Source organism: Miscanthus floridulus, chromosome 3 (genome assembly GCF_019320115.1).
Source record: "Miscanthus floridulus cultivar M001 chromosome 3, ASM1932011v1, whole genome shotgun sequence".
Taxonomy (NCBI): Eukaryota; Viridiplantae; Streptophyta; class Magnoliopsida; order Poales; family Poaceae; genus Miscanthus; species Miscanthus floridulus.
In genome coordinates this window covers 102,900,032-102,913,085 of record NC_089582.1, presented here as the reverse complement: position 1 = coordinate 102,913,085, position 13,054 = coordinate 102,900,032, and the positions used below count along the sequence as shown (strand labels likewise).

The 13,054-nt window shown below is 45.0% G+C and overlaps 1 protein-coding gene across 1 annotated transcript; it reads right to left on the bottom strand.

Moving 5' to 3' along the window:
- Positions 1-8,140: 8,140 nt before the first annotated feature.
- LOC136544137 (uncharacterized) lies at positions 8,141-9,294 on the bottom strand. Its single transcript, XM_066536398.1, has 3 exons — positions 8,707-9,294; positions 8,366-8,446; positions 8,141-8,264 (listed from the first exon to the last, which is right to left on the bottom strand). The coding sequence occupies exons 1-3, from the start codon at positions 9,292-9,294 to the stop codon at positions 8,157-8,159; spliced, it is 777 nt and encodes a 258-aa protein (XP_066392495.1). The 3' UTR covers positions 8,141-8,156.
- Positions 9,295-13,054: the final 3,760 nt, after the last annotated feature.

The window sequence follows — 13,054 nt, the reverse complement described above, 5'->3', positions numbered from 1 at the left end:
CACACCACATGCAATATCACTTAAGTATGATGCTCATGACATGTTTTAGCAAGTGATTCACTGTATAACACCAAGGGTGTTACATAGGTGCAACCCAAAGGAAGCCTTCTAGGTCCCGAAGTTTGGAAAGGATGTGACCCCAGCCTAGTCTTATGAGGCATCTTTATTGACCCCTACCCTAACGACTGCCCATAGTGTTTAACCTCAATATCTTCAAAACTAATGCTCAAGCTCTGAATGTAGGAAACCTAAATAGAACCCTGCCAATCTCAAGGTGATCAACTGCCCACAAATCCAAGTTATCAAGCATGGGAATCTCACCAATAACTCTCACCAAAGTCAGGAAAATAAAGAACATGATAAATTAAACTTAGAACAAGCTGCCAAATGTCTCACCAAGGATCATAGATGTGCCCAAAGGGGCATCACCAAGTCAGTCTATCCAAGAAACTCGACAATCGAGATCTTTTGTGTTTCGGCGGACTATCCCTGATCTCTCCCCCATAGACTGTCTGATAGTCACTAGTCAATCATGTTGACCAGTCAACGTGTTAGAGTCAATGAGACTAGACGGACTGTCCATCAAGACACCAATGACTCTGCAAAGTGCAAATGTTGTGTTGTCCTCCTCTCACCCTCCTTGGAACCACTTATCAGCGCGTGAAAGATCCCCAAGTCAGCAGGACTAGCCCCTCTCTCACCTACCTCACCACTCTCCTCTCCTCCCTCTCACTAGCCAAGACAAGAGCAAGAAAGGAGATCGGGCATGAGCAAGGAATGGATATAGGATTTGGATAAGTGCTCATGCTTAAAAAAGATGAAGATGAACCTCAAGAAACAAACTCAAGCTAAGAGATCTCAACTATAAGCTTGTGATCTCTATCAAACTCTCTCCTATGTTCATCCCTATAAGGAAAATGGACCCTAGGCCCATTTACTTTAGATTTTGATGTTTGATGACCAACACAACCAAATTGAACTAATAAATTTGCAAATAATTATTTTGTAGTTCAATAGGGTGCAAACGTGACTTAGACGAAGGCGACATGATGATCCCACGATCAACACCATAAGCAAAACCCTAGAAGCATAAGAGAAGACCTAAGATATTAAGCATAGTCCAAGCACAAAGATGGGAACGAAGCCAGATGCAAGATCGCGAAGAAACGAGCTCGACAGAGGTGATTGGACGTGGCCCAAGGAGGACCAAACATGTCCGATTAGTTGCTCGGCAATAGCAGGTGTCAGCAGCAGCGACCGGACGCTGAGCAAGGCAGTGACCGAACACACAGACTTCACTATTCATCGTCAACGGCAATGTTCTTAGCGTGACCGGACGTGATGGCAGGACAACCGGATGCACCAAGAAGTAGCGTCCGATCATGTCCAGAGAGGTTCCAGAGTGGCGCAAATATGACCGGACATGTCCGGTAGATGATGACCGGACTCGATAGTGCGTCCGATCTCTACACGCGTGCTCATTGGTCGGGACGACCAGACGTGTTCGGTCAAGACGACAGCAGCATCCGGTCAGTAGCAGAAAGCTGAGTTTTGCCCTCAACGACTACTTTCTCTATAGGGCTTATAAATAGACCCCCCTTAACCGGCCATTTGAGAGTGAAGAACTGAGGAAACGTACCAAGGGTGTTGATACACCATTTTAGTGATCTCCACTTGCATAGTGCTTAGTGATTCATTAGGTGGTTAGCGTAGCTACTTTGCGAAGTGCTTAGGTTGATCAGACCACCGCTTATGCACTTGCTCTAGGTTTAGGCCTAGTGTTTAGTGAGGTTTGCATACTTCTTACCACTCGATGCTTGCGCGCACCATTATTGTACATTCAGAGGGGCTTGTAGTCTTACGAGATCACATCAACCACATTTGTGGTGTGGCCTCACCATGTACCAGAGGGAACAAGGCCCGTGCTGTTTCGGCCGGAAGCTTGATAGTGAAGACGGCGGGGAGCGGTCCGGGAGAGGCTTTGCCATGAGTGGCTTAACCGGAGACCCGCTTATGCATGGGGAAGGCCAGAGCTATCCATGGAGTTATCTGACTAGGAGCTTGGCCATTGCAAGGGATTCCTTGTGAGGGGCTTCAACAAGGACTAGGGGGAAGCTTGCGCGCTTCTCGATACCTCGGTAAAAATACCAGAGTCGTCGATGGGAGTTTGCATATTTCTACCTTACTCTTTAGCTTTACTTTCCTAGCTTAGTGATATGCTAGTTAATAGGTTTGGAACCTAGGTTGCATAACTCCTTTTGCGGTAGAGATAGCAACACACTAGCAAAACCGTAGTTACACATTTGGATAGTTTATCTTTTGCATAGATTTTTGCTAAGGATAGAAAAATGGGCCATAGTTTAGAGTTAGAGTTTTAAGTGGCCAAATTCACCCCCCCCCTCTTAGGCGTCATGGTCCCTTACAAGTGGTATCGGAGTCGGTTGGCTCAATTTAGACCTTTGGCTTCACCGCCGTTGAGCTGACACTATTTATAGAGTGGTTGGGATGGATACCTCTAGGCCATCGCACTTTGATGGCACTAACTTCCCCTACTATAAAGCTAGAATGGCTTATCACCTTGAGGCGGTAGATTTGGATGTTTGGAGAGTCACTCATGACGAGATAAAACCCATTAAGAATCCTGATAAACCCATAAAGAGTGAAGAAAAAGAAATTCATTTCAATGCTAGAGCTAAAAATTGCTTGTTTGAATCTTTTAGCATGGATGTGTTTAACCAAGTGTTCACTTTAAATACGGCACATGAAATTTGTTTAAAAATCCAAGGGCTCTATGATGGCACGACTAATGTCCGTGAGCAAAAATATTATCTAGCTAAACAAAATTATGATTCCTTTAAAATGAATGATGATGAGCTTGTTCATGATATGTATTCTTGTTTGAATTTGATTATCAATGAGCTCCATTCAATAGAATTAACAAAGCTAGATGATGCAGACAACATGAGGAAGATCATCTCTATGCTACCATAAAAGAAATATGCAAGCATCATCACCATCCTTCACAACATGGAGGATTTGAGCACCTTGACCCTGGCCATAGTCATTGGCAAGATAGTGGCATTTGAAATGTCATGAAAGATGGGTCAAGAAGAAGCCTCATCATCAAGCGAAGGCAAAGCTCTCGCATGTAGTGAGAAAAAGAAGATGAAGGGAAAGCAAGTTGAGACAAGCTCAAGCTCAAGCTCCTCAAGTGAAGATGAAGAAGAGGATGAGGATGATGATGATGATGATGTAGATTCAAGTGATGATTATCAATCTTCCTCCTCCACCTTCGACCTTGATGAAGAATCAATCAAACTTAACAACAAGATGGAGAAGATGATCCAAAGGCAAAATGTCAAGGGTGTCCCCATCCAAATTCAAGATTTCATCTTCACCAATCAAAGAAATGAGCAAAGAAAGAAAGGATGCTATGGATGCGGCGAGTTGGGGCACTTTGTGGAAGTTTGTCCAAACAAGCCCACACCCAAGACAAAGAAGAAGGCGTGCAAGGACAAAGCCCTCACATCAATAAGGTCATGGGATGATTCTTCAAGTGAAGAAGAAGACCATCACAAGAGGCGAGGCCACAAGTACTCATCATCAAGCTTTTCTCGTGTGTGCCTTATGGCACGAGGTAACGAAAGCTCATTCTCTAGTGAGAGTGATAGTGATGATGAAATGCCTTCTCTTAATGAACTTGTGCAAGAAAATCTTAAATATGCTAAGGCTTGCACTAGCCAACAAAAGATGCTAAAAATATTGCAAGAAAAACTAGATAGTTCACAAGAAGCATATAAAACCTTGCTTGAACAATATGAGACATTTGCTAATCTTAATATTGAACTATCTACTAAAATTGAGCACCTTGAGCCTAGTGCAACAACAAATGGATGCACAATCAATGATGAGCAACTTGTAAAGAAAAATGAAAAATTTAAAGAAAAGTTAGCTAGCTCACAAGATGCTTATAAAAGTTTGCTTGCTAAAATAGAAACCATGTGCACACATTGTGATGAGCTAACTAATAAAGTTGCTAATCTTGAAGTTGTCAGTACAACCCTCACCAAGGCACCTAAAAAGAAAAGTTCTATCTTTAACATGCCTAAAAAGGATGCTTTTACTTCTTGCAATGATTTATGTTTAGACTCACCCTTGTGCAACCAAGTTTGTGTTGAGAAAGTTATTGTAGATACATGCACACAAGAGGTCGCAATGGAGAATGAGCAACTCAAGCAATAAGTGGCTCGCCTTACCAAGGACTTGACTCAAGTAAAAGACAAAATGGAGGAAGCCCAACATCATCAAAATAACACCATTAATGGAGTGAAGAAGCTTGATGAAGGACAAACCATGGTTTGCTATGTGTGCCACAAGGAAGGCCACAAGTCCTATGAGTGCAAGGTGAAGAATGAGGAGGAGCTAAGAAGAAAGAGAAAAACAAAAAGGAAACAAGCAAGCTCTCCAACACCTACACCAACAAGGTGGACAAAAGGCCTCCACATCTTATCTCTTAAAGAAGAAGAAAAATGGCAAGGTGGTGGCCATCAAGGTGAACAAGCAAGCCTGCAATGGGGCCAAACGCATTTGGGTGCCAAAGGAGATCATTTCCAACATGAAGAGCAACAAGAAGGCTTGAATCCCGAAAGGGAAGTAAGAAGTCCAATGGACTTTGGGTAATTTAAAGACTTGGCAAAGTATGGGTGTATTTCATGGGGTGCATCATTATGGACAAGGTAATTGCCAAGTGGGTTAGCGAATACTGTGGACCCAAATTCCCCTTCCCATGTTATGTAACTACATTTAATTTCTTGAAATTTTAATTAGCATCTAGTTCCTTTTTATGCCTAGGTTTGCATTTGCATGTTTAATCTTTTGTCTTGCATACACTAGGTATATCTTATGGTAGGCTTGCTCGGTTTCACTCTTAACCCTTGGAGCAAACCTACATGGTTTAAATTGTTTAGGAGTACGACACATAGCTTGTTTTACAATTATTCATCTAATATGTGGCAAAGTCCAAATTATAGATAATTTCTCCCAAATATCACTTTCGAAAATGATTCTCACATTCATGTGATGTCATCTTTCAAGTGGTATTTTTTATTCTAAAATCAATGTGCATGTCTCCTACAAGTATTTTATACTTGTGTGCATAAATTTAGGGGGAGGTTACTCTACAAGTTGGATGTTTTGAGACTAACACCTTTTCAAGCTTATCATGTGTGTAGTAGTCTCATTGCAAGGAAAATAGAGTCCCCGGAGGTAAGCATCATACTTCAAATATCCACCACCTATTGTAAGTGGTATAAATCAAATTGATTTCCACATGTGGTATTTCTAAACTGATATCATCATATTGATTTTCACTTTGGTATTTATATGCTTTCTCCATGCATTATATAGATTAAACTCCCTTGAGCATTAATTTGCCAATTATACATAAACTTCATTCTCCATCATATATATGCATATATTTAGGGGGAGCTTAGTCTATGTAATGTGAGAGTCAAATTTTGTGACCTATTTCACTCCACATACAAAGGATCACAAAGTTTGACCCTCCTTTGTGCTACTAATGTCTTCCTTTTCGGTGTTTGATTCTAAAGGGAGAGAATTTGTAGGACCAAAAGCAAGCCCGATCATAATAATTTACAAGTGGTAATGGTTCGAGAAAGAGAGGATAGTGGATTATGGAGTTAGGGGGAGGCTTAAATCCATAATGCCACATGGGGATATTTGCAAGAGCAAGATAAGTTTCCAAAGATGTTTACATGTGGTATCTTTTAGCATCATATAACCTTGCCCTTTGTATTGCATCCTAGCAAGTAAATAGTTTTTAAATTCTAATTTTTTTATTATTTACTTGCTTTGGTCGTGTTGTCATCAATCATTAAAAAGGGAGAGATTGTAAGAAAAATGGACCCTAGGTCCATTTACTTTGAATTTTGGTGTTTGATGACCAACACAACCAAATTGGACTAATGAATTTGCAAGTAATTGTTTTGTAGTTCAATAGGGTCCAAACGTGACTTGGACGAAGGTGACATGATGATCCCACGATCAACACCATAAGCAAGACCCTAGAAGCACAAGAGAAGACTCAAGATATCAAGCATAGTCCAAGCACGAAGATAGGAACCAAGCCGGACGCAAGATCGCGAAGAAACAAGCTTGGCAGAGGTGACCGGACGCGACCCTAGGAGGACTAGACGCATCCGATCAGTTGCTCGACAACAACAGGCGTCAGCAGTAGCGACCGGACGCTGAGCGAGGCAGTGACCGGATGCACAGACTTCACTGTTCATCGTCAACGACAACGTTCTCAGCGTGACCGGACACGACGGCAGGACGACCAGATGCCCAAGAATTAGCGTCCGATCATGTCCAGAGAGGTTCCAAAGCGGCGCAAATGCGACCGGACGCGTCTGGTCAATGATGACCGGACTCAGTAGTGCGTCCGATCTCTACGCGCGCGCTCAACGGTCGGGACAACCGGACGCTTCCGATCAGGACGACAGTAGCGTCCGGTCAGTAGCAGAAAGCTGGGTTTCGCCCCAATAGCTACTTTCTCTATAGGGCTTATAAATAGACCTCCCAACCGGCCATTTGAGAGTGGAGAGCTGAGAAAACATACCAAGGGTGTTGATACACCATTTTAGTGATGTCCACTTGTATATTGCTTAGTGATTCATTAGGTGATTAGCGTAGGTGCTTTGCGAAGTGCTTAGGTTGATTAGACCACCGCTTATGCGCTTGCTCTAGGTTTTGGCCTAGTTTTAGTGAGGTTTGGATACCTCTTACCACTCAGTGCTTTGCGCGCACCATTGTTGTACATCGAAGAGGTTTGTAGTCTTGCAAGATGATACCAACCGCGTTTGTGATGTGGCCGCCACTGTGTACCGGAGGGAACAAGGCCCGCGGCGTTTCGGCCGGAAGCTTATAGTGAAGATGGCGAGGAGCGGTCCAGGAGAGACTTTGCCATGAGTGGCTTAACCGGAGACCCGCTTGCGCGTGGGGAAGGCCGGAGCTATCCACGGAGTTACCCGACCGGGAGCTTGGCCCTTGCGAGGGATTCCTTGCGAGGGGCTTCAACGAGGACTAGGGGGAAGCTTACGCGCTTCTCGATACCTCGGTAAAAATACTGGAGTCATCAACGGAAGTTTGCATATCTCTACCTTACTCTTTAGCTTCTGCATTTACATTGCAATCTTGGTTTGTGCTTTACTTTCCTAGCTTAGTGATAGGCTAGTTGATAGGTTTGGACCTAGGTTGCATAACTCCTTTTTGCGGTAGAGATAGCAACACACTAGCAAAACCGTAGTTGCATATTTAGATAGTTTATTTTTTGCATAGGTTTTTGCTAAGGATAGAAAAAGAGACCATAGTTTAGAGTTAGAGTTTTAAGTTGTCTAATTCACCCCCTTCTTATGCGTCACGGTCCCTTACAATCCCCAAATCCCTATCACATGTGTCCTTGCATGAAGAAGTCTCTCTCTCAAGTGATCCTCCCATCATCTTCAATCTTGGAGACCTCTCTCTGGGGTGTGGGGACTCCATGACAGATGAGCTTGAGCTAGGTGACCACAATATCTAAGTCACCATGGGTAAGTTCTTCATCTCATCTCTCCCTTAATCTGTCTCAAGATCAATCCTAGCATAGAGCACACACCTTAGCATAAATGAAGCTTAGGCCAAACCCTATCTCCCATAGTTTTTCTCGCACCTAAGTCATGCACATGCACCCCTACATAGTCCTCCCCTAGATCACCCCCACAATAACCCCATGCAACACCCAAGCAAAACACATATCTAGTTTCCGTCGACGCCTAACAGACCACCCGTAGTGTGCTTTTCTTCACCTCGTGTGAATGCACTGCATAACAATAGCCGGCTGCTCAAATTTCAGTACATCTAGAATTCTAGTTATCTTTTTCAAAAAGGACTAATAAACTTCAGGCTTTTGTGCAGTACATTTACTTTTGATCACAAGTAATTCTGACTAAAGGGAAGTATTAATTGTAGTAGATGGAAATGAACAGTTACAGTGACCGAATCACGTGTATTTACATATTGAGACACTGAAAAGAATCCTTCTCCCCCTAAGTTAAGAAATGGTCATAGACGCAAAAAGAATCCGTGAGGCATTAATAATATCAGCAACCTAAATCATCAAGACTTCTTCCCTTTGCTCGTCTTGGCCTCATGGTAATCTTGATAGAGCACTTTTGCGAGAGATGGGGCAGTGAAGATACGAGGAGAGCCTGCAGAAGGAATTACCGCGCTACTAAATTTCAGATCAGTCGTGTGGCAGAAGCATGCGCGTCTGAACAATACCTCAAAACATTATGCGGCAGGCAAATACCTTGCGTGTCATCACGGACTCGATTCCTTCCCGTAGCACAATGTCGGTGTAGTTAGTTCCAAATCTACAATCCAGCGAAAACTGAAAAAAAAAAATACGGCCAAATTTCAGAAAACAAGCAAAGAACTTCATGCCCGTTCGCATGCCCTTAAACCCGGCTTGATCCGCTTCTTTTTTTATCCGAAACAGTATTTTTCTCTTACAAATTCCTCCAAACCATCCAAATTCCTCCACAACCATCTCAGCCAAACACCCCCTCAGCCGTAAGTACAAGACAGTTTTTTTTTAATGAAATCAGCACGTAGAACTGTAGAAGAGAAGAGTGTGCGTGGAGTCAGAACCTGAACTTTCGGAAGAGGGAAGTTCATGATGTGCGTTCGGGCGTCGATGCGCCCGGCGACCCTGATCTCCATGTAGCTCCTCTGCGCCGACAGCTCGCTCACGAGGAGCCGGGTCACGTTCCGCTGCGCGAGCACGGCGTGCATGAGCACCGTCACGTTGGCACTCCGCGGGGGCTGGTAGAACACCGGCACGTCCATGGCGCCCACCGATTCGTTCGCGTACGCCACGTCCAGCACCGTCGCGCCGTACCGTATCCCGATCCCGTTCAGGTTCTGCGCCGCGAACACCAGCGACGCCACCGCGCACGCCGCCGTCCCGTTCGCGCTGCGGTTCGACGACGTCAGGCTGAAGGACCTGTCCATCTGGAAGGACTGCAGGTAGAAGGCCGGCTTCTTGAGCCTCGTGACGAAGACGGCGAGCAGCGCGGCGGCGACGGCGAGCAGGAGGGTGAGCGAGAGGAGCAGGTAGAGACAGAGGCATCTAGCTGAGTGAGGAGGAGAACAGTGGCCGTAGCTGCTCTCCTTGTCGCGACACCCACGCCAGCTGCTGCTACCGCCACCATGATCCATTGGTAGCTGCTGCAGCATTTACCGGCTAGAGGAAGCATGGTTCAGAGGAGCAAATAATGCAAGATGCATTTATATGTTTTCGTTTGCACACAAAGCTAAGGGAAAGCAAAGGGTTTCTCTAGTAGTTCTCCATGGCCGCAAGCCTCGTGCAAATACTTCAGTTGCCTTTATTCCTTCCGTGAAAAGTTTGTGTGAATCTGAGATACTTGTAGGAGAAGACGGAGCATCACTTCGACGGGCAGCTACGGATGTGGCTGCCCAACTCTGATATCGGCCTAGTATTGACTAACGTAGCCTTTGTTTGAAACAGGGAACATTTTCGTTCAATCGAAATCAAAATGTTTTCTGAAAATTACTACAGACTCATGCACGTCAGATTTGTTTTAGATATGTTTGATATATATTTTCCTTACTTTGCCTATTTCTCAAACTAAAAATAGATATAAATATATATTTTTTGTATTACCTCTTAAAAAATATTTTGCCTGTTTTCTGAAAGTAGTTTGTGTTGCATAGTGCGGTGTTTTAAGGCCCCGTTTGATACCAGGGGCTAAAGTTTATTAGCCTGACACATCGGATGTTTGGATGCTAATTAGAAGTATTAAACATATGTTAATTATAAAACCAGTTACATAAATGAGGGCTAATTTGCGAGATAAATCTATTAAGCATATTTAGTCTATGATTTGACAATATGATGCTATGATAAACTTGTGTTAATGATTGATTAATTAAGCTTAATAGATCGGAAACGCTTAGCCACGGGCATCCGTCTTGTTTGACGTGGCTCCTAGTCCTACCTCCCTCATGCGCTGTCAGTGGACCAGCCTCTTAAAAAGGAAAAAAAAGTTCCCCACTCGAGCTGTGGTGTCTTTCCTCAGCTGCTCCAAGCCCCTCACCGCACCGCACCTCTGGCCGACCCCGCCATCGTAAGGTCCCGCAGCAGGGTGATCTCTCTTCCCCGCTCCCTCCCTAGCATGAAGCGCCAGCTCTGACATCTCTCCTGCGTGGCCGACCCTTCCCGCACTGCTCCTTCCCGCGAGGCACCCGGCCCCTTCCCTCACTGCTCCGTGCCACACCACCATCCAGCATCGCACCCCCATCCACCTCGCTCGTCACGAAAGGGGAGGTAGGGGAAAGGGGAGGTAGGGGAGGCTTGCACCGCGCCTGTGCCCCCATCCACCTCGCATCCTCTGCAGGAAGGGGAGGCCTACGCCACCGCAGTTCCCCACTAGGTAGGCTATGGGCGCGGGCAATGCTATGTTTTTCAAGTGGTTTCAGACATGTTGCAGGCCTATGTTTCAAGTATTTCAATTGTTTCATATGTACGTTTCAAGTGTTTCATACGAATGTTGCAAAAGTAGATCGGGATGCTGCACATGTTGTAATAGCTATACACGTATGTTTCAAGTGTATGTTCTAAATGTTTCATCTGTTCCGGACGAATGTTGTAAGTGTTTTATCTGGATGTTGTAAAAGTAGATCTGGGTGTTGCATATACATGCATGTTGCAAGCAAATGTTTTAAGTGTTTTCAGGTGTTTTATATGTATGTTTGCAAGTGTTTCATCTGGATGTTGTATATGTTTTTAATGGTTTTCAAATGTTTTCCAGGTGTTTTTCGTAAGTGTTTCAAACGCTTGTTTCAAGTGCTTCATCTGTTTTTTTGGTATGTTGCAACTGTTGCATATGCAATGAGTGTGGGAAGCAGTTGGCGGTGCGGGCTCACTGCTGGTGCGCTCGCACGCTCCCTGTGCGGGCAGCGTCCGGACGTTAGCATCCGGATCGGACATCCGACGCTAGCAAGTCCCTTAGTAGATTCATCTCGTGAATTAGCTATGACTTGTGCAATTAGTTTTATAATTATCTCATATTTAATTATTGTAACACCTCGGGTGTTAGCCTTGCATAAACTTGACTTGCATAACCTAAGCATGAGCATCAAGCATTCATAAATCATCATTTACAATTGAAACAGTTGATCGAAACATATGAAACATTGCTTGTTATCTCGTGTTTCTTAGAACATATGCATATGATCATGTGCAAATGAATGCAAGGGGGTAGTGCTAGTCACTACAACACCTTAGCTACACTTAGGTTAACAAAAGGAACCTTGTTCATGAAGGCCACATTTCATGACCAAGCACTCAAGTAATATTTCATGTGATTACTTTCAATAGCTATATGAGTGACTACTACATGAAATGCTTGAATGACCTTGCAAATTGTTTTAACATGCTTAGAGTATCATCATGAACAACTTTGGTATCTAGTGCTAGGGCTAGTTTGGTCATGTAGCCATGGTTTGAATGTGTATCATGATTTCAAAGTGACATGTTTGACTAAAGTTGAACTAGGTGTTAGGGACCTTGCATGGAGGAGTTCACTAAAGCAAAGTTGTAGTGTTTGACATAAGGAACAACTTTTATTTTTGGGTCATGGACTGATTTTGCTTCTAACATGCTTGAATGGGTCCCACAAAAACCAGCAAAATCCAGTTTTCAACACTTAACAAATTTTCCTAAGTAGTTGATCGACTGACCGACTGACAGCCAAGGTTGGGCACGAGATTACTTCGTCTCTGTTGTGAATTAGAGCTTGATCTTTGAACAAGAGTTGTAGCTGGTACCTTGGGCTACAAAACTCATGTAGGGCATTTGCACGAAGGAGCCACGGTTTTGCTGTAATATCGACTTGAAAATGCGTTGTTAGGCTGCTCCTATCGAGTCTGAACCGACTGAATCGGTGGATTCAGTGGCCGACCGTCCACAGGCGCTGGCCGCCGCGTGGTGGCCGGTGATGGCCGCGCGCACCATCTGGAGGCCGTACGCCAGCGCAGGGCCCAATCGTCAGGCATTGACGGCCAGCAAGCCACCAGCGACGCGCTTAAGTCACCAACGAGCTGGCCGTTCACTCTCACTCGCCTCCCCGCGCTCCTCTGCTCAGTGTGCTCGCCATCGCCGTCGCAGCCACTCCGCTGAGCTCACCGGCGCTCACCGTTGTTCCATTCACCAATCAGTCGCGCCCGTAGCTCCGTCTCCACCTTCCCCACCGTTTCCACCTTGCAACGCCCCCATCTGTGCCCTAGGTGAGCCATGTTTAGCTTTGCGCCGTCGCGGGAACACCCTCGCTGGAGTGCCGCCATGGCCGCTGCAGTGGCCGTGCTTCTCCGGAGCAGCTCCCGCCGTCTAGGTTGCTTAGTCACATTCGCAGGGTTGCCGTAGTTCTGTAGAGCACATCGCTTGGCTTCGCCGTGGCCTCCACCGGCGTAGCGCCGTAGGCCAGCACCACTGCTCCGCCATGAGCGCCGCCGCCATCGCTGGCACCGACGAGCAGTCCCACCAAGTAGATGGTTGTGTGCGCAATGTCGAGTAGATCATCGTGTGATGATGTCACCGCCGGCGAGTTCGCCGTCGGCGAGCTCTGGCCGCGCCAGCACCGCGCAGCGCCGCTGCCCTATTCCGTGTCACTGACGCGTGGGGTCCCCTGACCAGCGGGTCCCACCTGTCAGCGACAGCAGTAGTGAAGGCTAACTCATTTTGAATCCAGTTTTTGATTTGTTTTGTTATTTTTGTATCTTTAGTTTGGTAGCTCCTAAAATGGTGAAATAAATATGATTGTGTTGCTTAGGAAGTGTAGTATTTAGGAAAAATATGTTCTTGGTTTCAACAGTAGAAATTTCTGGAGATTTAAATAGGGATTTCAAATGTGCTTTTGAATGCATTCAAATTTGTTTATTTTATATCTAGAGTTCCTGTGCTCCAAAAATTATGAAA